Source organism: Macadamia integrifolia, unplaced genomic scaffold (assembly GCF_013358625.1).
Source record: "Macadamia integrifolia cultivar HAES 741 unplaced genomic scaffold, SCU_Mint_v3 scaffold1448, whole genome shotgun sequence".
Classification (NCBI taxonomy): Eukaryota; Viridiplantae; Streptophyta; class Magnoliopsida; order Proteales; family Proteaceae; genus Macadamia; species Macadamia integrifolia.
The window spans coordinates 116,632-142,458 of NW_024868205.1; the positions used below are offsets into that span (position 1 = coordinate 116,632).

The 25,827-nt window shown below is 38.6% G+C and overlaps 2 protein-coding genes, 1 long non-coding RNA gene and 1 pseudogene across 5 annotated transcripts; 2 read left to right on the forward strand and 2 right to left on the reverse strand.

Annotated features, from left to right (window-relative positions):
• Positions 1-255: 255 nt before the first annotated feature.
• Positions 256-11,382, forward strand: LOC122063752 (annotated as a pseudogene).
• LOC122063755 lies at positions 1,766-9,346 on the reverse strand. Of its 2 annotated transcripts, XR_006135448.1 has the most exons (4): positions 9,282-9,346; positions 8,921-8,964; positions 8,748-8,838; positions 1,766-1,938 (listed from the first exon to the last, which is right to left on the reverse strand). It is a non-coding gene; the product is annotated as an uncharacterized LOC122063755 (long non-coding RNA). The 2 variants fall into 2 exon arrangements; XR_006135447.1 differs by lacking the exon at positions 9,282-9,346 and having other exon boundaries at positions 8,921-9,093.
• Positions 11,383-14,569: 3,187 nt separating the features above from the next.
• LOC122063749 (pentatricopeptide repeat-containing protein At2g02980, chloroplastic) lies at positions 14,570-18,527 on the forward strand. Of its 2 annotated transcripts, XM_042627456.1 has the most exons (3): positions 14,570-14,949; positions 16,320-16,967; positions 17,136-18,527. In XM_042627456.1, the coding sequence occupies exons 2-3, from the start codon at positions 16,538-16,540 to the stop codon at positions 18,335-18,337; spliced, it is 1,632 nt and encodes a 543-aa protein (XP_042483390.1). In that variant the 5' UTR covers positions 14,570-14,949; positions 16,320-16,537; the 3' UTR covers positions 18,338-18,527. The 2 variants fall into 2 exon arrangements, with proteins under 2 accessions (XP_042483390.1, XP_042483389.1); XM_042627455.1 differs by having other exon boundaries at positions 14,572-14,949; positions 16,320-18,527.
• Positions 18,528-20,157: 1,630 nt separating this feature from the next.
• LOC122063753 (UPF0481 protein At3g47200-like) lies at positions 20,158-21,459 on the reverse strand. Its single transcript, XM_042627460.1, has one exon. It carries the CDS (start codon positions 21,457-21,459, stop codon positions 20,158-20,160), a length of 1,302 nt encoding a protein of 433 aa, XP_042483394.1.
• Between the last annotated feature and the right edge of the window lie 4,368 nt (positions 21,460-25,827).

Genomic DNA, 25,827 nt, shown 5'->3' on the forward strand with positions numbered 1-25,827 from the left:
TTTAGAACTATGGTATTGACCTATTTTTTAAATGTTAAATTATTATTATTAGGGAAATTTACAGTGCTATCCTCTAGAGAATATCACTATTAGAGAGACACCCCTGTATAATTACAAATTACGTTCACATCCCTTACTGTCAGTCACAGTTATAGAATTTACTTTAAATGCTGACATCAGCTGATATATTTTTTTCTAAACACTAAAATACCCTTCTAGAAATCCATGTAAGAGTCAGACCAGCCATGGAAGCGCATGGACGGGTTCTCCGAAGACATAGTAGCTGTCGTCGAAGGTGAGTTTCAGCACCATCCCTCCATCATCGAACCTATTTCCACTCTTTACCTGAATATGACGGAGTTCGCTCAGGGTAAGCTAAGTGAAGAAGAAGCCACTGAGAACAACAACAATGGCGGTTCCGATTTTGATTTCCATGAAATTTCCTACGATGGGCCCTCGAAGCTTACTGGCTTCTGCGAAACAGAGCGATGACGTCAGTGGGTATGGTAGTTGGAGCACGAAGCAACTCCAAGAAGAGATCTTTCCAGTGCATGAGAACACGTAGAGGACTTAGTACTTCGGAAGCGAACCTCTCAACCCTAGATTTCAATGTTGGGAGTGAATATCGTGAGTTCCCAGGTGAGCAGATCACCATTGCTAAGGGATACTTGGCCATTGTGGAGTGACTAGTATCTGCACTTCCCACAAGTTTGATCCAACTAGGTAGGAAAGTCAACAGGATCGAATGGCAGCCTGAAGGTATTGTGAGGTCATTGGAGATGCATAGTAATGGGGGTTGCACAGGAATGGTGTTCCACCAGCCTGATTCAGAAACCAAACACCTAAGGGGGCGTTTGGTTCGAATTATCCATCGGACCAGATTCCAGGGATTCTGGATTCTGGATCTAACTCATATGAATGAGTTTCTTTGGAATAATTTCAACTCGGTAAAAAAACTGTTTGGTTACCCTGATTCTATCACTTGATTCTAAGTGGAAAACTGTTTGGTTACCCTGATTTTGTCACTTGATTCTGAGTGAAAACTGTTTGGTTACCCTGATTCTGGCCATTGATTCTGAGTGTAAAACTGTTTGGTTACCTTTGAGTCTTTGAACCCATGTTCTGTTGGAAAAAAAAAATCCCAAAAACAAAACCAAAAACTAAAATTTGTTCCACACATGTACTTTATTTTTAATTTTTTTCCTTTTCTTTTTTATGGTAATATGTGAAAAAAAAAGAGTGGAACTCGTGAACTATTAAGTCTAATAGTGTAGTGCAGTAATTTATTTTTTTTATTTTTTATTTTTATTTTTTTTTTGTAAATTGAAGAGGACAAAAAGAAGAACATTACAAGGTATACATGTATTGTAGTTCATGTAATCGAAATAGGTATCGTGTATCATATAATTCAGATCTGAAAATTGCCCAAACCAGCGGATGATTTGGTTTATGGAGATAGATATGCTTCAAAGTGGGTAGAAACAATAGTCTCCAATGACTTATACAAGTAATATAGGTCCTTAGGACCAAATGAGAGAAGAAGTATGTAAATGTATAATATAGTACTGAGTTCATCCAGGTACTAGTAAATGCTAATTAAGTCTTTCTATCAAACAAAAAAAAAAATGTATAATGAACTCAATATCATTACAATGGCTTCGGACTTTTCTTTCCAAAAAATTCCAAAAAGGTTCATCCTACATTTTTGTTTAAATCAAGCTTCTTGACTACGTCAAGAACATCTCTCAACATCCTCATAGGACCCTCAGATTCTTTTATTGCACCGTTCAAGTATCCTTTGATATAGTCTGATGAAGGGGAAGGAGATGATGAAGTTGATGTTTCTGAGCATAGGGACCTAGGTGGAGTCTGGTAAGTATCACAACTTGGGCTTGAACTTGATATCCATTCGAACATTCCACAACCTTTGTTTTCAACCTATAAAGAAAATATAATCATCTTATAAGAATACAAGGAAATAAACATTCAAATCTTACACATCTGAAAAAAAATAAAATAAAATTAAACAAAAAATTTAAGAAATTCATACCCCAGTTGATTGTGGACAGCACCAAAAATATCGACCATAATTTGCACTTCTTTTCGTAGTTCTGACCTTACACTGACAGTTCCCACACTCACACATCTTAAGATGGTCAACCCACATGAAGAAGGGGCAATTCATTGAACATTTAAAAAATTTCCTTCCAACATGTGACCCTGACTTAGAAGTGAAAACTGAGCAACCTTTCCCACAGTAATCACACTTTGCAATAGCACAAGCGGACATATTTGATGTCATCTGTAAGTTAACACAAACATTTTCAATAGAGGAAATATGCATAGAAAATACTATTAAGTACGCCCCCCATCTGAGTGTGATGGACAAAAAATAGGAGACTTCAATGGCACAAATTTTATACCTCTTAAACAGGAATTGAAACTGATATACAATGGTGGGAAAGGAAATAAATAAAAGAAAAAAAATGTGATCAATATTCACCTCATCTGTGTTCTTCAATTGTTGCATGCACCTGTCTCCATCACTTATCATGAAGAAGGTTATAAGGACAAAGAGTGTTAAATACATGCCATTTCTGCTCTCTCTCACCAATTTTCTCAATGGAATGATGTTGTCCATATTTAAACCTTGAAATCATTCAGAGAGAAACATAGAAAGAACCATTGTCTTAATATTTCTTAAGACTACATGCCACCATTGTCACAGACTTAACATAAACCAAAAGTTACATCAACCAAACAGATGCATTTTCTATTCAATAAAACCATTGTCGTAGAATGTCCAAACACTTCCTTTTATCACCTCAATTCTTCTCAATCTCTGGCAAGTACATCTCAAGCAGATTTCGCCTATCTTCTACTCTTGTTTCCAAGAAGATAATGGCAGAATTCCTCTTGGCCATGAAATATTCCTTGGCCTTAAACTTTTGTTGAAAATTGAGGTCTGGAATGGCATCAACAGCATCTATAATTGCTCTCCCAAATTCAGACTGAGATTCACTCATTACCATCTTCTCGATTGAGTTAGCAATCAATTTCAATGGACTTATCACCTTTTCAGCTGCACCATTCTTCCTCTTTTCTCTACCACTATTGACAGACTCACGAGGTCTTCCTCAATAACGACTGGTACTACCAATGGGAGTGGAAGGAACACTTTCTTCTTCTTCAATAGGTTCATAGTCAACACCATCATTGTTCCCTATTCCCTCAACCTGAGTACCTGTCACGTCCATCATAACTTCAGTGGCAGCTTCAGAGGGGACTGTTGAATCATTCCTAGTTGCCATCTCTTTCCTTAGCAAAGCTCCAACTTCAAGGTGAATTGGGAGCACACTATGTTCCTTCCAATACTTTTGTTCTTTTTTCTAGCAATATAAAGGACAATGTCAATGTGCTTATGTTGTAAGTAAGCAAAAAAAAAACACAATTATATAGAAAGAATAATTTAAAGAATCCCATTATACCCTATAATCATTCCAGAAGTGTTGAGGAGCATCAAATCTCATATCAGATGCATTCCAACCCAATCCACTTTGCTTCTGTAGGTCACTCAATGCTCTAAGCCTTTGCTTCCAAATCCGGAAGTGGTTTCTCACTTGTTCACAGTCGTAACTAGTAAATAATTTCTCTTTCAGTTGGTTGGCAATTTCAATGAACTGCTCCTTTTTCAGTCCATTATCTCCACCCTTACCACTCTTGTACTGCTTCAATATACACTCCAACATGTAATGAGAAACGGCACTAGGCCATGAAGCAATGTCCCGTGACCTACTATTAGAATCTCCTGTTGGTTCCATCACATCAAAACTAACAAAATACACCATATACAATGTGAGTATATTTCATTAATACCAAGTAATCAATAACACTTACTAATTGGGAAATTTATAAACCTAATAGTAGCAATTTAGATAATAGTCCACATACATGCATCCCACAGCACAAAAATTTAAACCAAGCAAGAAGCCCAATTACTAATTGAGAGATCCATAAACCTAGCATTGCAATTCAGTTAATAGTCCACATACATGCATCCCACAACACAAAAATTTAAACCAAGTAATAATAACAATTACTAATTGGGAAATCCATAAACCTAATATTGCAATTTAGTTAATAGTCCACATACATGCATCCCACAACACAAAAATTTGCTTCCAAGTATGTTTATGTTATACAGTCATCCCAAACCATGCAAATTTTAGAACCCCACTTTTTTAAGTTATACAGTCATCCCAAACCATGCAAAAAAAAAATTAAGTTTGTCCACATCAAAATTACATTCCAAATAGAAGTTAATCAATAACAAATATTCTAGTTCTTCAATACTCAATCTGAGTTGGACAAATCGGCTGCAACCCAATCAGCCCACATCTGGTCAGCAATTTGTTCTCGAAATAGATCCCAATCACCATTCTCCAGCACATGATCCTCGCCATCAGAACTATCATCTTCAACATCATCATTTACTTGGTGAGGGGTGGATTGGGTACTAGTACTAGCTTCTTCAACCTCTTCATCCTCTTCATCAAGCCATCGTTCTTCTTCTTCAACATTATTCTGTGTAAGAATGTGGTTGTGCAACAGCACACATGCTAACACAATTCTTGCTTGTGTTTTGAAAGGATATTCTGGTTGGTTTTTCAGGATCTTGAATCTTGACTTCAGGAGGCCAAATGAACGTTCAATCACATTTCTTAATTGTGAATGTCTCAGGTTAAACAATTCCTTTTTATCACTTGGTGACTGATCAATATTTCTCCACTCTTTCAGATGGTATCGAACGTTTCGATATGGCCGTAAGAACCCCGCTTGGTTAGCATACCCAGCATCAACGAGATAATATTTACCTCGTGGCAGCACCAATTTTCCGTCATCGTCTCTGTGCAATGCATTGTCTAAGATTCGAGCATCTGATGCTGATCCTTCCCAACCATAAAGAATGTAAGTATATTTCATGTCAAAGTCACAGGCAGCAAGAATATTTTGGGAAATATCACCCTGCCTATCACGGAACCTCGGATGGTCGCTTAGATGCACCCACGCAGGGATATGGGACCCATCTATGGCTCCGATGCAGTCCATGAAATAAGGGTAAAATCTTCCTTCATTACTTGTTATTCGATGATGCACTGCGACACTTGGAGGTTTTAATAGTATCGGGTACAATTTAATGATTGCTCCCAATACAAGGTTAAAGTACCTACTTACAGTCTCACCAGAATGTCCAAACTTGTGTGCAATGACGCAGTTTTTAACATTGTGTCCTACTGTCTATAGAAACATAACTAGTTGTTCATTCACTTGCACATATCTGCTATCCCTCAATAGACCCTTCTCCCTAATCAAATGACTTAAACTGAAAAAAGCCCTCTTGCTTAACCTTATTTGTTCTCGACAGGTTTTATCAGTGTGATCGATAATTCTCTCTGTTTCAATAATACCGCGTAGGGATTCACAACGGTATGGCTTTTTCTTCAGATATTTTTTTATATATTGGTCTACTGCTATAAGAATAGCAGTCCCCGCAAAGATTATGATTTTTCTTCGCCTCTTGTAGCCGTCATCAAACTCCATTGTAAAAGTAAATCTACATTCAAATTAAAGAAATAATAAATTGATGCTATATAGAAGATTCAGTTACAAATCGGTGCATTACAAGACTTAAGCTGTAAGCACCAATTCTACATAATGTAGTACATGGTACTATTGGCACATAATCAAAATATCAACAGAGAACAAAGAATCATTTCATTGAAGCTTCAGGAGTTTGAGTCAAATCCAGAGAACACACATGCATGCCACACCCAGAAAGATCAATTTTGTAATAATTTGACTTTTTAAATTGTTGAAGAAGGAACCCAGTATATATCTGCAAGATTTGAATCTAAAACTAAAAGAACCGACGAAGTAAAAGAAGAGAGCGTAACTCGAAGCAATGAATCTGTCATATTTATATATACATATCCACTAACAGGGCTTCTCCCTGTTTTGTCTCCCTCCCCCATGGAGGTTTGCCTCTTTTTGGGTCCTCCCTCCGTTGTATTCGTTTTTGTTTTCCTCTTGGTAATGAATTCTTTTATTCATCCAAAAAAAATCCACAATCCACAACCCACAACCTTACAAGACATTAACAGAAATGACAAGTTAACAAGCACAGAACAAAAAGCTAAATAGTCAATGCAATTGTGACCATGGTCGAAACTGTTTAGATCTTCATATCATTACCTATATCCAATGTTCCAATCAATTACCTATCTCTACAAGATCTCAACTCAATCCTTGGTTCATTCCAACTCGTGATATTACATTCTAATCAATTACATATGTCTATGAAATCACAAGTCTGAATGAGTCAACTGAAAGATCAATCCAATGATGGAAACAAAAATAGAAAACTAATGGTTGGTCTCTCTGATTTGTAGTTTCAAACCCCTCTCATACCAATTTTCCCTCCCTGCAAAGAAAATCAATTGGCAATGTTGAATTGTGAACGATATAAATTCAACAAAGCCATAAGATTATAAAATAGCTACAAAATGTATATGACAAGAACAAACAAATAAACTCTGAACAAAATCAAGCCCTCCACAATTTCCCAATAGTTGTGAAGATGGCAAATGTACAATCATTAGAAAAAAAAACTGTTAAGAATCCATGTAGGTATGGCTCAACTATTCAAGGAATAACCATCACTTGAATTAGACAGGATCAAAGTATCACATTATTCTGATAATAAACTTTCATCAAAGGTTTAGGAATTTATCGAAACTGCTGTTTTAGAGTTCTAAATTGAGTAAACATGAACAATAGTTTCCTCTTCTCAGGAAACCCATTTATCTTTGTCATAGCTAAATATCTTAAACTGAGCTGCAAGAACAGGGATATTTGGAGGATCTACTGTGTCTAGTCTATTCCACATGCAAGAAGCCCAAAAGTTCATTCAAACTCTTAATCAATTTAGAGACTATTACATTTATGCAAGGATTCGATGTAGTTAAATAAACCCAAAAACCAGAAAACAACTCCTAATTTAACTCTGGTAATCTCCAACAAGGAAAAAACTACTATCCAAAAAAAAAGTGGGGGGCAATATCCCATTGCATAACATCCTTATTTTATTGAATCTACAAGGACACTATATAGGACACTATAGTAGAACCAGATACAATGATGGCTGCACACCACAACGAAATACCCTGAAAATGACTCTCAGAACAGCATAGAGATTTGCACACATGAATCATTATTTTTTCAAATAATTGACTAAATGCCCAATTACACAATTACACTATGAAGTACATAACTATAATGGAAACGTAGCCATAACCCTAAACTCTAAAAATCAACTCTCAACTCACAATAGGAACACTCCTATCATCAGTAACCTTCAACACTCGTTACATACCCAACAAATATAAAATAATAAATACAACATGAAGAGAAGGAAAAAAGGAAAAATAGAGTGAACATCTCCCCAAGAGTTGGCCTCAATTTGACCTTGGCAGCAATAGCAAGTTTCTGACAGATTTCAAGAGAAGTAGATTGGATTTTTTCTATTTCATTCCCGTGAAGATTTACCTAGAACCAATCCAAAAACAGATAAACTTTGCTGTACTACTATTGAAGATCAACCCTTGTAGACCACCAACTTAAATTCAATTTCAACACTTTCAGACCCAAGGAGACCAACTACATTCAATATCAGAACTGTCCATGCCCATGAACAGTTTACAATTCAACACCCAAAAAAAGCTCAAAAATTCCTAGCTTTTGATGCAACCAAGAGTTGTTAATGGAACTTATCATTAACAAAAGCAGAATTTGACATAGCTTGATCGAATCCAATCAAATAAGCAATCAAATGTAAGAGAATCTAACTAGTAAAAAAATCCAATCTAGCACCTTTAAGCGAAGTTCCAAAACTGATTCCTTCTCAATCATTAGCAAAAAGGAAAATATGATCATAAACCAAACCTTCTCAATCATTAGCAAAATGGAAAATATGATCATAAACCAAACCTTCTCAATCATTAGCAAAAAGGAAAATATGATCATAAACCAAAGCTTCTCAATCATTAGCAAAATGGAAAATATGAGCATAAACCAAACCTTCTCAATCATTAGCAAAATGGAAAATATGATCATAAACCAAACCGTCTATGTTACATAATGAAAAAAAAAAGGTAAGGTTTTGCTTTCACAGGGACATAAAGAGTTCCATGGCGTTTTAACTAGCACCTTTAAGCGAAGTTCCAAAACCCAGACCGATCAAGAAGCAATTCAAACAAACAACAATAAGATGCCCAGGAACAGAACAGGAAAACCAAAACATTCTCTGCTCCTATTGAAAACCCACCCTTTTTTCCTTCCATCATACAAACATGACCCTGCTCAAGCTCACATATCAAAACAGAGACAACTACAAAGCAAAGTAACAGAGATTACCAAAGCAAACATTATAGTTTTACAGAGAAGCAGAGAAGAAAAAGAGATCAAAACCTAGTCAGAATTCCATACATTCCAAAAGAAGTTACAGAATAACAGAAATTTCTTTACAGAAAGATAGAAGAAGAAGAAGAAGAAGAAGAAGAAGAAGAAGAAGAAGAAGAAGAAGAAGAAGAAGAAGAAAAAGAAAATCTGAAAAAATGGAAACCGAATTTCGATAATATTAAGAACACGCATACGAAGAAGAAAAAATCACATAAGAATCGAAATCTCACCTTAAATCAAGCTTCGATTTTGCAGATTCAAACCTTGGAGTCGATCGTCTGATTTGGAAAGAGGGTAAACCCTATATATGAAGTTTACAACCTGAAAAATAGAAACCGAACTTCAATAACCTTAATAAAACACAAATGTAGGCCAAGAATACAAAGAAGAGGGGAAATCTCACCTTCAATCAACTCGGTTTTAGGCAATCTTCTCAGATGCGAGCATCTATCATGGACAGAGGGTAAACGTGAGAAACCCTAAACACAAAAAAAGAAGAAGAAAAAGAGAAGGAAGAAAGAAGAAAAATAAGAAGAAGAAGAAGAAGAAGAAGAAGAAGAAGAAGACGAAGACGAAGACGAAGACGAAGAGGAAGAAGAATCCTCGAGCTGAAGAAGACGAAGACGAGTAAGAAGAGGAAGCAGAGGAAGCAGAGGAAGAAGAAGAAGAAGAAGAAGAAGAAGAAGAAGAAGAAGAAGAAGAAGAGGAAGAAGAAGAGGAATAAGAAGAAGAAGAATCAGAAGAAGAGGAAGAGGACGATTTACCTGTTTCTCACCTTTATCGCTCTGTTTCAGGGAGAACCTCGATCAAGCTTCACCGTGAGAATCGCAGGAAACCGAAATTTTTGTGTCAATGTGAATCCATGTTTTTTATACCAACCCAATAAACCGTGACTCGATCCTGGATTAACCTATTGAGGTTAATCCGGATGAGTCATGGATTTTAGTTGAAATCCCTGATTCTACTGGCCACCACGACTCTGAATCGGCTTTTCACAAAAATGAGTCAAACGGTTTAAATTTAATGGGAAACTAATTCCCTAGGATCTGATCCGATGGATAATTCGAACCAAATGCCCCCTGATTCTACTGGCCACCACGACTCCGAATCGGCTTTTCAAAAAAATGAGTCAAACGGTTTAAATTTAATGGGAAACTGATTCCCTGGGATCTGGTCCGATGGATAATTCGAACCAAAAGCCCCCTCAAGATCCCCAGGTGGATGCGGAAGACAGCTAAAGTCTTTCCAATTTACGAGTACTCTAATGTTGTACTCTCTTGGTATCCTGGGGAAGAAGCTTTAGAGCTCAAGTCACTCAAAAAAACGATGAAATTCTAAAGGGTGATTTACATCAACCTCCTTTGGCGTTTGACGAAACTACATCATCCCCCCTAAAAATCTAAAAATTACATTTAAATTCACAAAGTTGAAATCGTTAGCATATTTTTTGGGTTATGCCGTTAGGTTCAATGAAACTTTTTGAAAACCCAAAAATTCCCTCATATATCTTCATCCCAACAAATCCCCTATTCCCATATCTAACGTTAGGTTTTCTCTGCACATACCTCAGGGAAGCCACAAGCGATGAACCAGGCGATGGGAAGGCTTCTCCTCTTCGACGAAGGCTAGTCGAAACGCGACGGGCGATAACTTCTCCTCTCCTTCTTTCCATTTACCACTCCTCCATTTGCCCAGAACTCACCTCTGTCTCTCCTCCTTCTTCTTCTTCTTCTCTGATTTTACTCTCTCTCTCTCTCTCTCTCTCTCTCTCTCTCTCTCTCCTTTGCTTTATTGTTAATCATTTTGTGTGCTCATGTTTCTCTTTTCTCCTTCATCTTGTGGTAGCAATTTGATTAGTCAGTTTGTTGAAAGTTATTTTTTTCAAGTCAGTGTATGTCGGTCTCATTTGTTATCGAGGCTTTCCTCAATCTTGATTTGTGGCTTATTTATCTTTGCTCGAGAATTTGTTGAGTATTTTGTGATCTTTAGAATCGTTTGTGATCTGTTTTGGTGGTTATTAGTTGATTTACTGGTTTTATGGATCTTGGTTTAGGGATTTATTGCTGTATTTGTCATTCTGAATTGGAGTGATCTTCATTTTCTGTTGACAGTTACTTGTTTTGAATTGGTTTGTTTTGGGCGTCCCTCGTTGCTGTTATGTCCTTGAGGCCTCTGATGAATTCCGATTTAATGGATCAGACGGGTAATTGATGTGAAGAATAAAATTGCGTCTTATAATCCATAGGGAGAGATATTTGTGGTATGCTCTGTGTATTAGAAAGCATGTCTATGTGCTGGTATCTATTTCAAAAACTAACACCTCTTTCATGGTGTCAATTTTGTGGGTTTAAATGTAATTTTTGGATTTTTAGGGGGGACAATGTAATTTTGACAAACGCCAGGGGAGGTTGATGTAAATCACCTAATTCTAAATGTAGTCTCCACAACGGTCTCTATTTTCTTTTCAGATTCTGAGCCCCAAAAAAACAATGGGTGTGTGAATTACTGTAGTCATAGTCATGAGAAGGAGATAAAGTTCTCTAACATTCTAAGGACCCAATGGGGAAGCAATCCTTTGTTTATGGGTTCTTACAGTTATGTAGCACTGGGTTGAGCGGCGATGATTTGGATTTAATGGTAGAGCCATTGCCAAAAAATAACAACAGTGACTCTGTTGAAGGAATTTGTCCTTCTCCTCTGCCTCTTCAAATTCTATTTGCAGGGGAATCCACACATAGAACACATTACTCAACCACCCACGGAGCGTACTTCAGTGGTTTAAAGGAAGCTAATACACTCCTCCAACATTATCGTTGTGGTGGGCTTGTAGGATCTCTTGCAACCATCAGAATACTAGAATTTTAGCCCAACACCTTATGACAGAGCAAGAGAGAAAGAGAGATGGGTTGGGTCTTATTATTAACGAGCAAGGTAGCACAGCTGCCTTCCATCATTTCTCTTTCCTTCTTTACCGCCGCTACTCTTCACATTTTGGAGTTTAAGACGATAAAGGGCATGTGATCGGGGTCATGTGTTTTAGTCAAAAGGATACACTTGTCATTTCAAATCCTCACTTAATAGAGACTGATGGTAGGGAATGTGAGCATAATTTGAAATTATGCAGGGGTGTCTCTCTAATAGTGGTATTATCTAGGGGGTGATGCTGTAAATTACCCTTATTATTATTATTATTATTATTATTATGAATAAATAAATTCATTACCAAGTAGGAGAAGAATAGACAAGGAAGAAGGGGGGGAATAAACAAGGCTAACAACTTACAAAAGAGGAAACCAAAACATAGGGGAGCCCTCAAAGTGGGGGGGTGGGGGGGATGATAGAAAGAGGAAGACCCCAAGAGACAACAATTCCTTGGGGTATCCTTAATGGAGCAGTGATGAAGGCAACCAAACTTGGAGCTCACATCAAAATAGATGGTATTCTAAATCTTATCAAAAGAAAGATTTGTCGGTGTTTGCTAGGGCTTTTATGATTGTCTGATTGGCATCGTACATTCTGACCTTGTCGATCGAGGTTGACTGGAGCAGCTTCGCCATCAGAGATGGCGGAGGCATATTGTCGGCGACTTGGCCATAATTTATGCTGATAAATGACTTCGAGTCTGCAAAAAATGGAAGTCAGTACAAACCCATTTGAAATTACTCGACAATTATGTTTTCTTGAAGTTTTATTTAGGGTTCTTAATTTTCATGATGAGTTTATACAAGGTTTATCTTAAGACTTAAGTCATCCATCTTCGAGTTGCAATTTCTTGCTAGTCCAACCCAAGTCGTAGTTTGAATGATTAAATCTAACAAAGAAGTAAAATGTAGTCTTCCCTTCCCAGAAATAAATAAATTAAGTAATCTTAAAGAAGTGAGCTTGGAAACAACATTAATGTTGTAGAAGCAGAATCCAATTGAAAACGAAATAAGAAAATTAAAAAAAAAAATTAAATGTTCTTCAATCTTTCACTCAGATTCAGTATTTTTGTTTGTTCATCTCTTTGCTTCTTTCAGAAACATGTATTTGTTTGTATTTTTGTATCATTAAAGCAGTCGATTTGATAATTGGATCTAATCTCTTCTGTTATGTATCTTAGTCTTTGATTGCAAACGAAGATTTCCATCACATTCTTCGTGTTCTGAACACCATTGTCGACAGAAAGCAGAAGATCATGTTCACCATGACCTCCATCAAAGGTATTGGGAGGTGATTCGCCAACATCGTCTGCAAGAAAGCCGACGTCGACATGAACAAGAGGTTTTGATCTTGCTTGTTCTGTTTCCCTTTTTCGTGTGTTCCCTTCCTTTCTTCTTTGATCGCGACAGTGAAACCTATATCTCCGTCGTCGCCGATCCCTAACCCTAACCCTTCTCTGGCTGGCGGCCATTTTCCATTGTGACGTAAACTTTTTTTTTTTTTATTTTCTGCAGGAGATCAGTTGCAGCGCCATGAGGGAAGAGGGGATGGTGACGGTGATGGAGATACTGAGGGAGAAGAAGACTGACGGTAGAATATCGGGGCTGAATAGGTTAAGGCAATAAGTACCCAACGGTGTAGATTTGACCCTTTTAATCCAACGATCAAGGCATGGGATGCTAGCATGCCTGTTCTTTTCCCATTTTTTTTAGGGTAATTTACAGCACCACCCCTTGGAGAATGCCATTATTATAGGGACACCCCCTCTCTTTCACCAAATTAAACTCAGACCCCCTACTGTCAGTCTCTGTTAAGTGATGCTATGAAATGACATTTTAACCCTTATAAGTAAAACACCCTTATCTTATTATCCCAAAAATACCCCTCTCTTCACACGTATACCGTTTCATTATCTCTGTATCACTCTCTCTCCATGGCCATGCCCTTGAAATTGCAGGAGTCTTGAGCTTTCCCTTCATTCTGATAATAGCTATCAAAGGCATAAGAAGGAAAGAAATCTATGCAAAAAGTGCAGCCAAATTAGGGAAAACAAAGACAGAGAGACGAAATTCTTACCAAAGCTTGTAAATCCTGAAAACCGAACAATCAATCCATCCCAATTAAGAGCTATGATCAATACATACAAGATCATATAAAGAGGGGAAAACCAAGACAAAGAGACAAGATTCATGCCAAAGCTTCCAAATCCTGAAAACCAACAGGGAAAAGAGAAGGTCTTCTTCATCAAATCAAAAATGGAAGGAAAGAGATCTATGCAAAAAGTGCAGCCAAAACCACATCGAAAAATGAAAGGATGAAGAAGCCTGCTCCGCGAGTCGCCGCAAGTCCCTCCACGGCTTCGTTCGTCGTCGCTGCCGCTGTTCTTCAATTGCCGTACTTGCATCCGCATGAATGAAATCTTTGTCTTCTCTCTCCTTATTCTCTATACCACCGATCTTCTCATTCCCCATTTGATCTGAAGCTTTTATCACAGCAATATCCTTGGAGATGATCGGAATCAGAGCTGAGGTGAAGGAATCTCTGTTGTTGCTACCGCCGTAGTCGCCGGAAGGGGGTTCATAGCCGCTAATCTGAAAAGCCTTGAGGAACACCGGAAGGGTTGTGATGAAATCCGCCGTCGTCACCTTTGCCGGAAGGGTTGTGATGAAATCAATTTGGAGATTGCAAGTATCGATCTTGCCATAACCCCATGTCTTTAGAAGCTCCGCCGTGATTCCTTCCTTGTCGCCATCTATCACCGCTTCCGTTGCTCTTCACGGAGATCGATCGCCGTTGCTCTTCACGGAGATCGATCGCCGCTGCTCTTCACGGAGATCGATCGCCGCTGCTCTTCACGGAGATTGGGAATGTGTTAGGTCTCAATTTGGGGAACAGGGTATAATACCGTAAATGGGTATTTTAGGTAGTTAACATTTAGAAAGGGTATTTTGGTATTAAAAGAAAAATATAATAGATGACATAACAGTGACTGACGGTAGGGGGTCTGAGTCTAATTTGGTGAAAGTGAGGGGGTGTTCCTATAATACTGGCATTCTCCAGGGGGTGGCGTTGTAAATTACCCTTTTTTTTATGGTAAAATTATGATTTCTTGTTTGGATGGGGTTTTTTTTACGCTACTCAACTTCAACCATTCATAGCCTTTGAGTTTCGACTGTCGGGAACTCGAGGGAGAGGGAGAGGGAGAGGCAGTCTGCTGCTCTACCCTCATTTCCTCCGTTAATCTCGCTCTGGTTCCCTCAGCAACTTCGCTTTCTGTTCACTCTCTCTATTTTGGGTTCTTGATTTTTCAGTTAAATATCATTTCTTTTTAGCACATAAGATTCTGAATTTTCTTCCATTGCTCTTGAGAACAAGAAGCACAAAAACAGTTATTATAGACATCGATCCGCACCAGGAGAGTTTGCGCTTCAGCCTCAGACAAAGCTAAAGAGATTCTAACAAGGGTCGACACTTTAATCTGATTTCAGCCACTGCAATTCTCCATACCCGGTATCTATCTTTCTCATATATTTTTTTTTTTAATGCTCTGTTTTTCCCATTACCACTTCTTATTTGTTAAATAATGATTGATATTATTATTATTATGCTAGTGAACGATTCTTAAGAATTGGCACCGAATTCCTGTTGAGTTCTAATTGACAAACACGTTAATGGAAGCAATAGTCTCAAACCGAAGGGGATGATGAAACCAGAAGTGGGGTTTTGATGCACTTTTCATTATAAGTTCCGGGCACTAAATAATACTCCCTATGTATGTGAATTTACCTGAGAGACTACTCTTGATTCTGGACCCCTTTGAACTGAGCCTACCCTGTCTCTCTCTCTCTCTCTCTCTCTCTCTCTCAATGATAGAAACAACTAGGGCATCTTCTTCTTTCAATCCCACATTGTATGAAACAAAACATCACTGAGATGTGACCTTTTTATGAACTCGTTGCCCAGCAGCTTTTAATTATGGTTTTACATTGGCACTGTGTCATAACACTTTACACTTAAACAGAGAAGATTTTTGGTACTTATCTCTTTTCTAACCATGTAATTTGCTGGCCTTGGACCTGTTAATTGTCAACCCCTAACTCCTAATTATCGTAAGAGGAACATTGTGAATGAATGAATGAACAAGGGACATGTAGACGATCTTTGACTGTTAGACATGGCATAGTCTCCCTATTAGTGTTTTGAAGGAGCCATTCTTCGGGAGGGCACTATGGGGGATCTGATCCTTTCTAAGGACAAGTCTTGGTTTCACTTTTATAAACACAGATAGTTGTTTTAATGGAACATTAGAGCTGTAGATTCTATTTCTTCTGGTGCTGCACTTTGGCCTCTTACTTAACTTGACACCTTCACTGATGGTTGCTTATGGGGGTGCACTGTAGGCTCTCACTTTAGGTGGATTAAAAGCTATGATTTTGAATTTTTAAGTGTGTGAGCCTGTGGCGCAACGGTAAAGTTGCTCTATTGCAACTTGTTGGTCATAGGTTTGAAATTTGAAAACAGCTTCCCCTGCGAAGACCCTGCAGTAGTGGGAGCCTCATGCACTGGGTTGCCCTTTTTTTTTTTTTTCTTTATGATTAATGAAACAAAATTTATTCTGGTGTATATATCACTTGTATATTATGCACATATAATAATTGATTGCTAATGTGAAACATGTATAAAAAATAACATCCAATTTTTTGTACGATTTTTTTGTAAACGAAAAATTCCTGAGTCTGAATCTGAATCCAAACCCGAATTTTATTTAGCATGCTTATTTTACCTCTTTTTTTGACCAGATTCTTAAATTAACAAAACGAATTGTTCTGAATAATTCCTGAATCTGAATTTTCTAACTATGGTACTACATGCTTTTGCAGAAACACCCTTTCCTGGTTTATCCACTATCCGTCGGTGCTGTCTGCATCTAGCAGAGAATAGAAGATATTTTTGAGCTGATAAGCTGTGATAAGTCTCATGTTATGGTGGTTTGGAATGGGTGCTTGTGGGTTCTTATGACATACCCACTCTACTTGGCTTTTGACCCAGAAATAGAAGGAAATGCTGATTGATAAGGGCAAAGCCTAATTCCTCAAGAATGGCAATGGCAACTTCTACCCTACAACTAACCCATTTGTCTTCCCCCAACATTGCAACTCCCCATGAGGTACCCTTTCCTCCTCTCTTTCTCTTACCCAGATGCAGCTCCCTCAGAGAAACCAAGCAAATCCAAGCTGCAATCATAAAGTCCCAACTCCAACACGACATCTCTGTTCTCACTAAGCTCATCAATTCATGTACTGCTAACCCATCTTCCTCCATGGATCACGCCCAACACCTGTTCGACAGAATTACCCAACCTGATATCGTCCTCTTCAACACCATGGCTCGTGGGTATGCTCGCAGCCATTACCCAGTTCGTGCCGTGGATCTCTTTGCCCGTGGGCTTAATTTGGGCCTCCACCCTGATGACTACACGTTTCCATCCCTTCTCAAGGCGTGTGCCAATGCAAAAGCCATTGGAGAAGGTAAACAACTGCATTGCGTTGCTATCAAACATGGTTTTCACCATAATGTCTATGTCCACCCCACCCTTATCAACATGTATGCTGAGTGTGATGATGTGGATGCCGCAAGCCGAGTTTTTGACAAGATTTTGGAGCCCTGTGTTGTTACTTACAATGCCATGATCACAGGTTATACTAGAAACAGCAGGCCTAACGAGGCGTTGGCCTTGTTTAGGAAATTGCAAGCAAGCAATCTCAAACCCACCTATGTTACTATGCTTAGTGTACTTTCTTCTTGTGTTATGTTGGGTGCATTGGAGTTGGGGAAGTGGATACATGAGTACATTCGAAAGAATGGGTTCAATGAATATGTAAAGGTGAACACTGCACTTATTGACATGTATGCAAAGTGTGGGAGTTTGGATGATGCTGTATCTGTGTTTGAGGATATGCAGTATAGAGATACACAGGCTTGGTCAGCGATGGTTGTGACTTATGCAATTCATGGACGTGGTAGCAAAGCTATCTCTATCTTTGAAGAGATGAAACGAGCAGGTGTCCAACCGGATGAAATTACATTTCTCGGTATTTTATACGCATGCAGTCATACAGGGTTGGTGGATGAAGGGTGCAAATATTTTCGTAGCATGGTTGACCATTATGGAATTGTTCCTAGTATCAAACATTATGGCTGTATGGTTGATTTGCTTGGTCGAGCAGGGCGCTTGGATGAGGCTTTTCGGTTCATTGAGGACCTGCCAATCAATCCCACGGCCATATTGTGGCGAACTTTATTATCTGCATGTAGCAGTCATGACGATGTAGAATTGGCAAAGCATGTGATGGAGCGGATTTTTGAATTAGATGACTCACATGGAGGGGACTATGTGATATTATCAAATATGTTTGCAAGAGCTGGGAGATGGGAAGATGTCAATAATTTGAGGAAGATGATGAAAGATAGAGGAGTGGTAAAGATCCCAGGATGTAGCTCTATCGAGGTGGATAATGTGGTGCACGAGTTCTTCTCAGCAGATGGAACACATTCTGAGTCTAGGGGATTGCACAGGATATTAGATGATTTGATTAAAGAATTGAAGTTGGTTGGATATGTGCCTGATACTTCTCTGGTGGTTCACGCAGACATGAGAGAGGAGGAGAAAGAAGCCACTCTTAGATATCATAGTGAAAAGTTGGCAATTGCTTTTGGACTAATAAACACTCCCCCGGGGACAACTATACGTGTAGTGAAGAACCTTCGCATCTGTGGAGATTGTCATTCTGCTGCAAAGCTTATTTCAATGATCTTTGGTAGGCCGATAATCCTCAGAGACCTCCAACGCTTCCATCATTTCAAGGATGGCAAGTGTTCTTGTGGAGATTACTGGTAGTAGAAATTTGTTGTAATCTTCCATGGTTTTCTGTTTTCCTCTTTTTGTGAAATATACACATGTTTGTACACAGAGTATGTTATTATTGTAAATTACATTCAAATGTACCATTAGTTTCAGGATTCCTTGACATAATTGACAATTGAAAATCACTTAGGATGGTCCCAAATCAACTTGGGTTTCAGCAAAACATGTATTGGTCAGAAGCAGTCTTATGTCAAGTCTGACCATGCATTCCCATATAGAAACTGGTTTCAGCAACGCAATATTAGTGGATGGAGTACTTTATTATTTCTTTCCTTCAAAGTGACATTGTGCAGTTGGACAGTATTACATGTTATTTTTTGAGAAATTTCAATCATCATTCAGGAAATTTCAGTTTTGGAGTTTTCTTTTGAATATTTATAATTGTTTTATGACATTACACATTTATACTATTCAAAATCAAGTGCATATGTTCATACTGATTGAACCACCAAAATCCATAATGGAGGCTAGTGAAAAATCTGTGATCAGAAACACCACCTTAGGGGAGCCAGCTCAGCCTCACTTTCTACTTCTAAAGGCTTTAAATCACCAATGGAACAACTACATTCATAGTTAGAGCAAGATCACCCAGGAGCCCAAAATCTTCCCACTTTATGTTGGTGGTGAAGTGGAACAACTTGAATAGCTTCATCTTGGAAAATTTAGGGAAAAAAAAAAAAGAAAAAGAAAAAAGAAACAACATAAAAGTAGAAAAGAATATTGTGAATATTGTGATTAGATTAGATGTTACTCCAATTAAAAAGAAAATGAATGATAATTAATAGACAGGTTTATTAAAATTTCAAATTTTGATGAAGCTATAGTGGTTTTGAAAGTAGAAGAATTTGGGGGTGCTTCCTTCCTTGAAATGCTACTAATTATACAAGAATGAACACCAAAAGCAAAAGCAAACAGGATTTTCAATATTTACAATCAAAAGAAAACAGGATTCATCTGGAGATTTTCATGATACCCAAGACGGGATTCTGAATCAGAACTCAAAGTCTAAACATGCATTGGATATAAAGGTAGCATTGTTCACCTGATAACCCTAGGCTGCAGATGGACATCTTATCCCCTAATACAACCTTAGGCAGGGTTTAGGTTGTACTCAAATTACATGGAGCCAGAATCTTTACTAAAAATATTTACTAACACCTACCCTCTGAACTTTTTAGGTTACTTCCCTAATATTTATTTTTTAAATTTTCTTCTCATAATCCACATACACTGCCCAACCCAATCCAGTCTGAAGAACATTTGTTCATTTTATGGACCTCAGAAAGAAATAATCAGGTTTGGTTTGTAAATGCTGGAGTTATTTGTGCTTTAAATCTCTACTAAAAGAGGATCAGGTCAATCCATTTGACTAATTGTGAAATCCAAAGGAAAAAAAATGAAACCCAACAAAAAATTATATTTTTCCCAAAAGTAAACAACCACCAGGGAGCTCCTTGTGGGTGGAGCTCCTTATTGTCAGGCATATCCAAGATAAGTACTCCATTTCAAGACATCTTTTAAGTTGTTTGGTGATGCAAGTGATCCAAAGCATATGCAGAAGGATTAATCTGTGTTCCTGAACAATTGGGTGAAAAAAGGTCTTCTTGTATCATCAGATTTCAAGCGAAAGAGCTTTACAAAATATTGTGCTAGGAAACCATAACAATACAATCATGTATAATAAACATAAACAAGACCTATGAAACTATGGAACAACAAATACAGATGGATACCCAAATTTTGAAGGAAAAGGGATAGATATCAATTATACAAATCTCTATGTTCTCAAGTATCTACCTTTTTATTGGAAAGACAGCGAAGTAGGTCTGAACAATGAATATAACCATGATCACGAGCGTTGTTATGTAAACAAAAAGGGTCCATTGGCCCCTGAAACTCCTATAGAATTTATATAACATCACAGGCACAATGTTCATCTTCCTTCTATAATGATTTTCAATAAGGAGTTTAACTTCTCGGTATTCACTGAGATTTGGTACCAAGTTGGCCGCCAAATCGTGGAAGAGATCAACCACTTCTTGGTCACCAGCAAGGAAATTAAAGATTATGTTCTTTGATCTCATCTCTTTCACGTCATCAGCATTCGCAATAAGTGACTCCAGGAGACAGATGTAGGAGGTGATGGCAAAGTCACTAGAAGCATCAGGGCTTGCTTCATATGCTACCAGGTTTAAAAACACAGTTTTGGTTGATTGATCAACCGGAATAGCAGGAAGTAAAAGCTCACCATGGATGAGGTGAGGTACAAAACTAACACTTCTCAAGCTTGAACTACTAGTATTTCTCTTGCACATTACCCCGGCAGCTTGAAGCTCTTGGATTGATCTGAATGGGTGAAAGAAATGGTCATCTTTCTGTCTAAATAGCCGTATCTTTGGAGAAGGTGTAGCACCAACAAACTCATTCCAGAGTAGGTGGAGGAGATGAGGAGGATGATCATATTCCTGTGAAGAGGAGTTGCCCCAAGATAGCCTCCCAATGAATTTTCGGATCACTTGTTGCCCTTCGGTTAACCGAAAACTCATCAATGCCTCGAGGACAAGAAATGGGAGTTGATTCTCTAGCAAGAACATGTCCCTTAACACAAAAGCTATCTGGTCATCTTTCATCTTCATATCGTGGAGCCTACCTCTCACTGCACCATCAATGAAATGGAGAAGAAAGCAACCATCCAGGAACATCATGCGCATGAATTCATCATTGTTGAATGCATCAGTTGAACCTTCAGCATAACAGTCCCTTGCTTTGTGGCTTACCTCAACAAAATTGAGGTAAAATTTTCTGGTGTCTCGGCCTGACATGAACTTCTGCGCAATTGTAGCCTTGAGCTTCTGTACTGTCTGAAGCTTGGGATGCTTATGGTGAAAAGGACCAATGGAAACCACAATTGGCTCATAGCATCCTCTGTTTTTCTCAATCTCTCTCAAAGTCATGGGAACCCTCTGTAGCTTATATATAGGAGATTGACTGGTTCCTTCTTCTTCTCCATGCCTTGTAATTGAGATCCACCATTCTGGTAGAATATGCTCAACCTGTATTTCTTCTTCGACCGCAAGACAAGAACTGCTTGCCATTATTTGAGGTTAGTGAATTTGAATCAGATTGGTGCTCCTCCATTGCCACTTTATATAGCACTGAGTGGATGCAAAGGAGGTACTTTCCTTATCTCTGGTTGTCAATGAAGTGGTTATGCTTTGCTTTAGAGAGATACTTGTGCAGAATTTGCAAGGCAAGGATAAAGCTGGCATAACATGAGGGATTTCCTTGTGACTTCTCTCTCCCTCGCAGATCACCATCACCATAGAAACTGATAACGGGCTAAATTCAGGTCTCAAATCAAAACATTTATCTTTTGGCTCATGAGATCTCAAAGGTGAAACAATTGGATGCAGGACTGAATTTTCTTTAACCGGTTCAGTGTTAGGAAAGGGCTAAAAAGGTAGCTTCTGGGATCCGGCTCCTCCCCAGTGCGTTGGGCGCGCAATGTGGCATCCGATGGCTGGGAGGACCCATGGGTGTGTCTCTGGGTCCTCTCAGCCGTTGGACGCCCAACGCGTTGGTGAGGATCTTTTTCTCAGCTTCTGATATGAATCTTAGGACCCAAGACTATATCAATCCTCACCAAATCCCTTACGGAACCCTATGACTGAATGGGATTGTAACAGACCATCACACTTCCAAACTAATATCCATGGTGGCCCACTCCGAATCAGGTGTGGACATGCAATGTAGCTCAAATCACACATTGTGTGTGGATTTTTCCCACGTCCTCACACAAAAGTGAGGGTTCAACACATGTATTTTTTTATTTTATTTTCATCTATTCTGAAAATGTGGGGTCCACGTGGATGATATCTTTTTCAGACTGATAATGGTGTTTCATGCAGATTCTTTCCTACATTGGCAATGTGGAAAACCTCTCCCTTTTTTTTTAGTATGGAGACACAATTTTGCTTGTTTGCGTCCTCTAATATCCTCCTTGTTGACCTCTACAGGCGTAAAAATCCTCTGTGGGTAGGCAATGAGTATCTACCAACTGGGGTGCATCCTGAGGCCCTTCCAGCCGTTGGATCCTCACTACTGCTTACCGCAGAAGATTTGAACCCCAGGAGGAAACTTGGGGGACTCAGCTAATGTTCTACATTCCTCTCAATCTATAGATAAACGAAGTAATAATCGTTTCGATTTCGATTTCTGAAATTTGAAATCAAATAATAATCAATTTGGTTTGGTTTGGTTTTGAACCAACAAACCACCGGTTCTAAGCCGATTAAAATCGATAAAACTTTAAACCGGTTGGTTCTAAATCATGTTTAAGTTGAGCAATTTGGGCCTTTATGCCTGATTGTGCTTCATGCCCATCATGGGATGTATGCCTTTAATGGGCTTACAGCTGCTATTTCAACACATGTTTGCAGTTGGGCTCAAGACTATGGATAATTTTTGGGCCAAAGTTGGGCTTGGCCTTCAGTTTTGGTTGGGAATTCAAAATCGATTATAAATTGGTTTGGTTTCAATTGAAACAGTTAATGCAGTGCGAGGTGGAGAGTGGTGGAAAAAGAGACAGCAGGGGTGGGAGCAAGGGAGAGGGAGATGCAGAGGGTGCGGGACAGTAGTGATTTTCGGGGCGTAGGAAAGGGGGAGGAAAGATGATGCAGGCGATGTGGAGATTTATAGGTATTTGGGTACCTTCTTCTTAACAACTAACTTTCGAGGATGAGTTCTATCCATGTCCTTAACAAGTGTATCAGGGTAAAGTTGTGGCAAAGTCAAGATTGTGGCAAAATTGGACAATGTTTCAAGCTCATTTAGTAGTTAAAGGGTTCCATCAACAACATAATATTATTGATTACACAGACACTTTTAGTCTTGTGGTGAAACCCATTATCATCGGGATCATTCTCTCTCTCGCTGTGTCTTAAGATCAGGCCGGTGGCCCATTTGTCAATTAGACTTTCACAATGCATTCTCGCAAAGTTTTTTACGAGAAGAGGTTTTACATGATACAGCTTCTAGGTTTTGAAGATAAATCAAAATTGCATTGGTCTCTCTATGGGTTAAAACAAGCACCCCCAAGTATGGTTTCATCATCTCTCACAATTCCTTCTTCACTTGGGTTTCCACGCCTTTGCTTTTTCTTATTTGGAATCCCTGCTACATTCCGTATCACAAATGCACAGATGGAGAATTAAACTCAGGACCGTGCATCTATCCAGATAATTCCCAATTCACCCTACGCGTAAGCTAACCTAAACACCTTTATTAACCAAAAAAGAAAAAGAAAAAAAAAAAGACAGTCTCAAGCCTCCCACCCTTGTGAAATATAAAAATCCAACCTTATTCATGACCCCCACCTATGCTATCATTGGGCCCGTCTTGATGCAAGGCCATGCGCCTTGGCAACGATTCCCCATTCTTGGATTTCGGACTTGATTCGACCATCTTCTGCTTTGTTTCCTTCCATTATTCCACTTGAACATTTGCTTTTAACTACCTTTCTATATTCCTGTCTCTTTGCTAAAGCAAAGCAGATTCGCCCTTATCTTTATAATTTATTAAATTATTTATTTTTGATGGAAATGCTGCTAATTAACCTCAGATTATATAAGAGCCTTGGATCGTGGGCATCACAATCTTGTTTGAAACAATCTAATCGCTAGTTTTTGAATCAACAAAGATTAAATATCCTAAACCAATGGCTTTGATACTCTTGGTTAATTAATGGTTTATATGATGCTACCTGCATTCATTAAAGAAACAAATACTGATTTGTCTAGAAAGTAGCAGATTAGAGGTTAGGAGTAGGATGGTCCTTTTCAAGGAGGCTGAAGAGAGACAAACATAGCCTGGGCATCCTGACGGCCGAGTTTGGATTCTCTACCCACATGGAGTGCCTCCCCACATGGGGGAGCACATATAAAATGGAATCTCCACCTCAAGGCTGGCCCCTCTAGTATTCCAGTTTTCTATGGAAAGTTTTGAATCTTGAATGTGTATGTTATCATTCATTTGATAATCTTTCTGTTGATCTTTAGGAGCCATGCTCATATTTGGAGGAATTAATTATAAAAGAATACCCCTAACCAGCATACCCAGTTTTGCCATTTACAAGAGTTACGGAAAGTCTGACCACTGAACACTAGGATGAAATGGTTTGAATAGATCACACCTCGAATTTCACCTTTAAATTCAATCATTTATTCGAACATCTAATATCATATTCCATCATTTGTGTCCATGTACTTCTTAGTCATGGGCACCCTTTTGATGTATTTAGATCCTTTCCACTTCACTGAAGGCTCAACCCACACATCCAACAGTTAGAAAGACTTGGGGATACATGTCCATGTGTTGAGGTAAGGTGCATAATTGCGTCCTCTCAATCATTAGATGCGCGTTAGACCTACAATGATATGGAAGAGGATCCGTTTTACCCCTCAGTTGGCCCAAAATTTTTAATTCCTTATTTCGCCACTTTGAAAATTCAGATTGGCCACATATGTAGCATATGAGCAAGGATCTTGAAGTCTATCGATCCACAAAATTTCTACCTCATCACAAGAAAAATCTAGCTGCATGTTATGTCAATAAGACATCCGTGTAGAAAAAACCAGGTCCCAACAAATCCTTCTGCGCTTATTGCTCTAAAGCTAGTAATTAAACATCCATGCATGGATGGCATGGTTTGAGAACTCGGTATTAAGTATGGGATCGATAAATGTTGATACCGAATCGATTCCAATTTGGGTCGCCCAGGATTAGACAAAAGCCCTTGGTTTTACGTTCATGATAGTGACCATAGACCCTAAGCCGACGCTTTCATAAGATAAACAACATTTCTGCAAGACCAATAAACAATAGTGGGGCATACCAACTCGAATTCATAACCAACCAAATTGGATGGTGATAGGGCAAGGGCTTCTTTCCATTAGACTATCAACCCCGTTGGCAATACCTAAATCATTGCTAGTGGCACTCTAACCATTATGGAATAATTAAGTACTTTATATTTTCACTTGACATATAGAAAAGCACCTTGGGGAAAAATTACCCGATTCTGATCCAACGATTGATAACTCCGTACGACATATTTTTTGTCCACTACAAGATGAAGATGAGGTTGGTTGGTATTTAAGAGGATCCATCCGACTTTCCGATCTGTATAGCTCACGAGACATCACCCTCTTCACCGCTGCTTAGCTATTTGTGTACTTTAAATCCAATCCTCATTAAATGGAAGAATTGAGAGACGCATGACCCGAACCTAAAAACAACCCAATTACTCTGACAGGCTCTCATGATGTCTTTTTCTTCATATTCTTCTTCTGAAACTCTAGAGATACATCACAGGAAGCCCACCCATTAAGGAAAGCTAGCTAGGATGCTAAGGACCCAAAAATAGCATATATAAATGTGAACTAAGGGGAGGTACCATTGGCAAG

Coding starts and splice junctions, on each gene's coding strand:
- LOC122063749 (XM_042627455.1), top strand. CDS start 16,538: ATGGCAATGGCAACTTCTACCCTACAACTAACCCATTTGTCTTCCCCC.
- LOC122063753 (XM_042627460.1), bottom strand. CDS start 21,459: ATGGCAAGCAGTTCTTGTCTTGCGGTCGAAGAAGAAATACAGGTTGAG.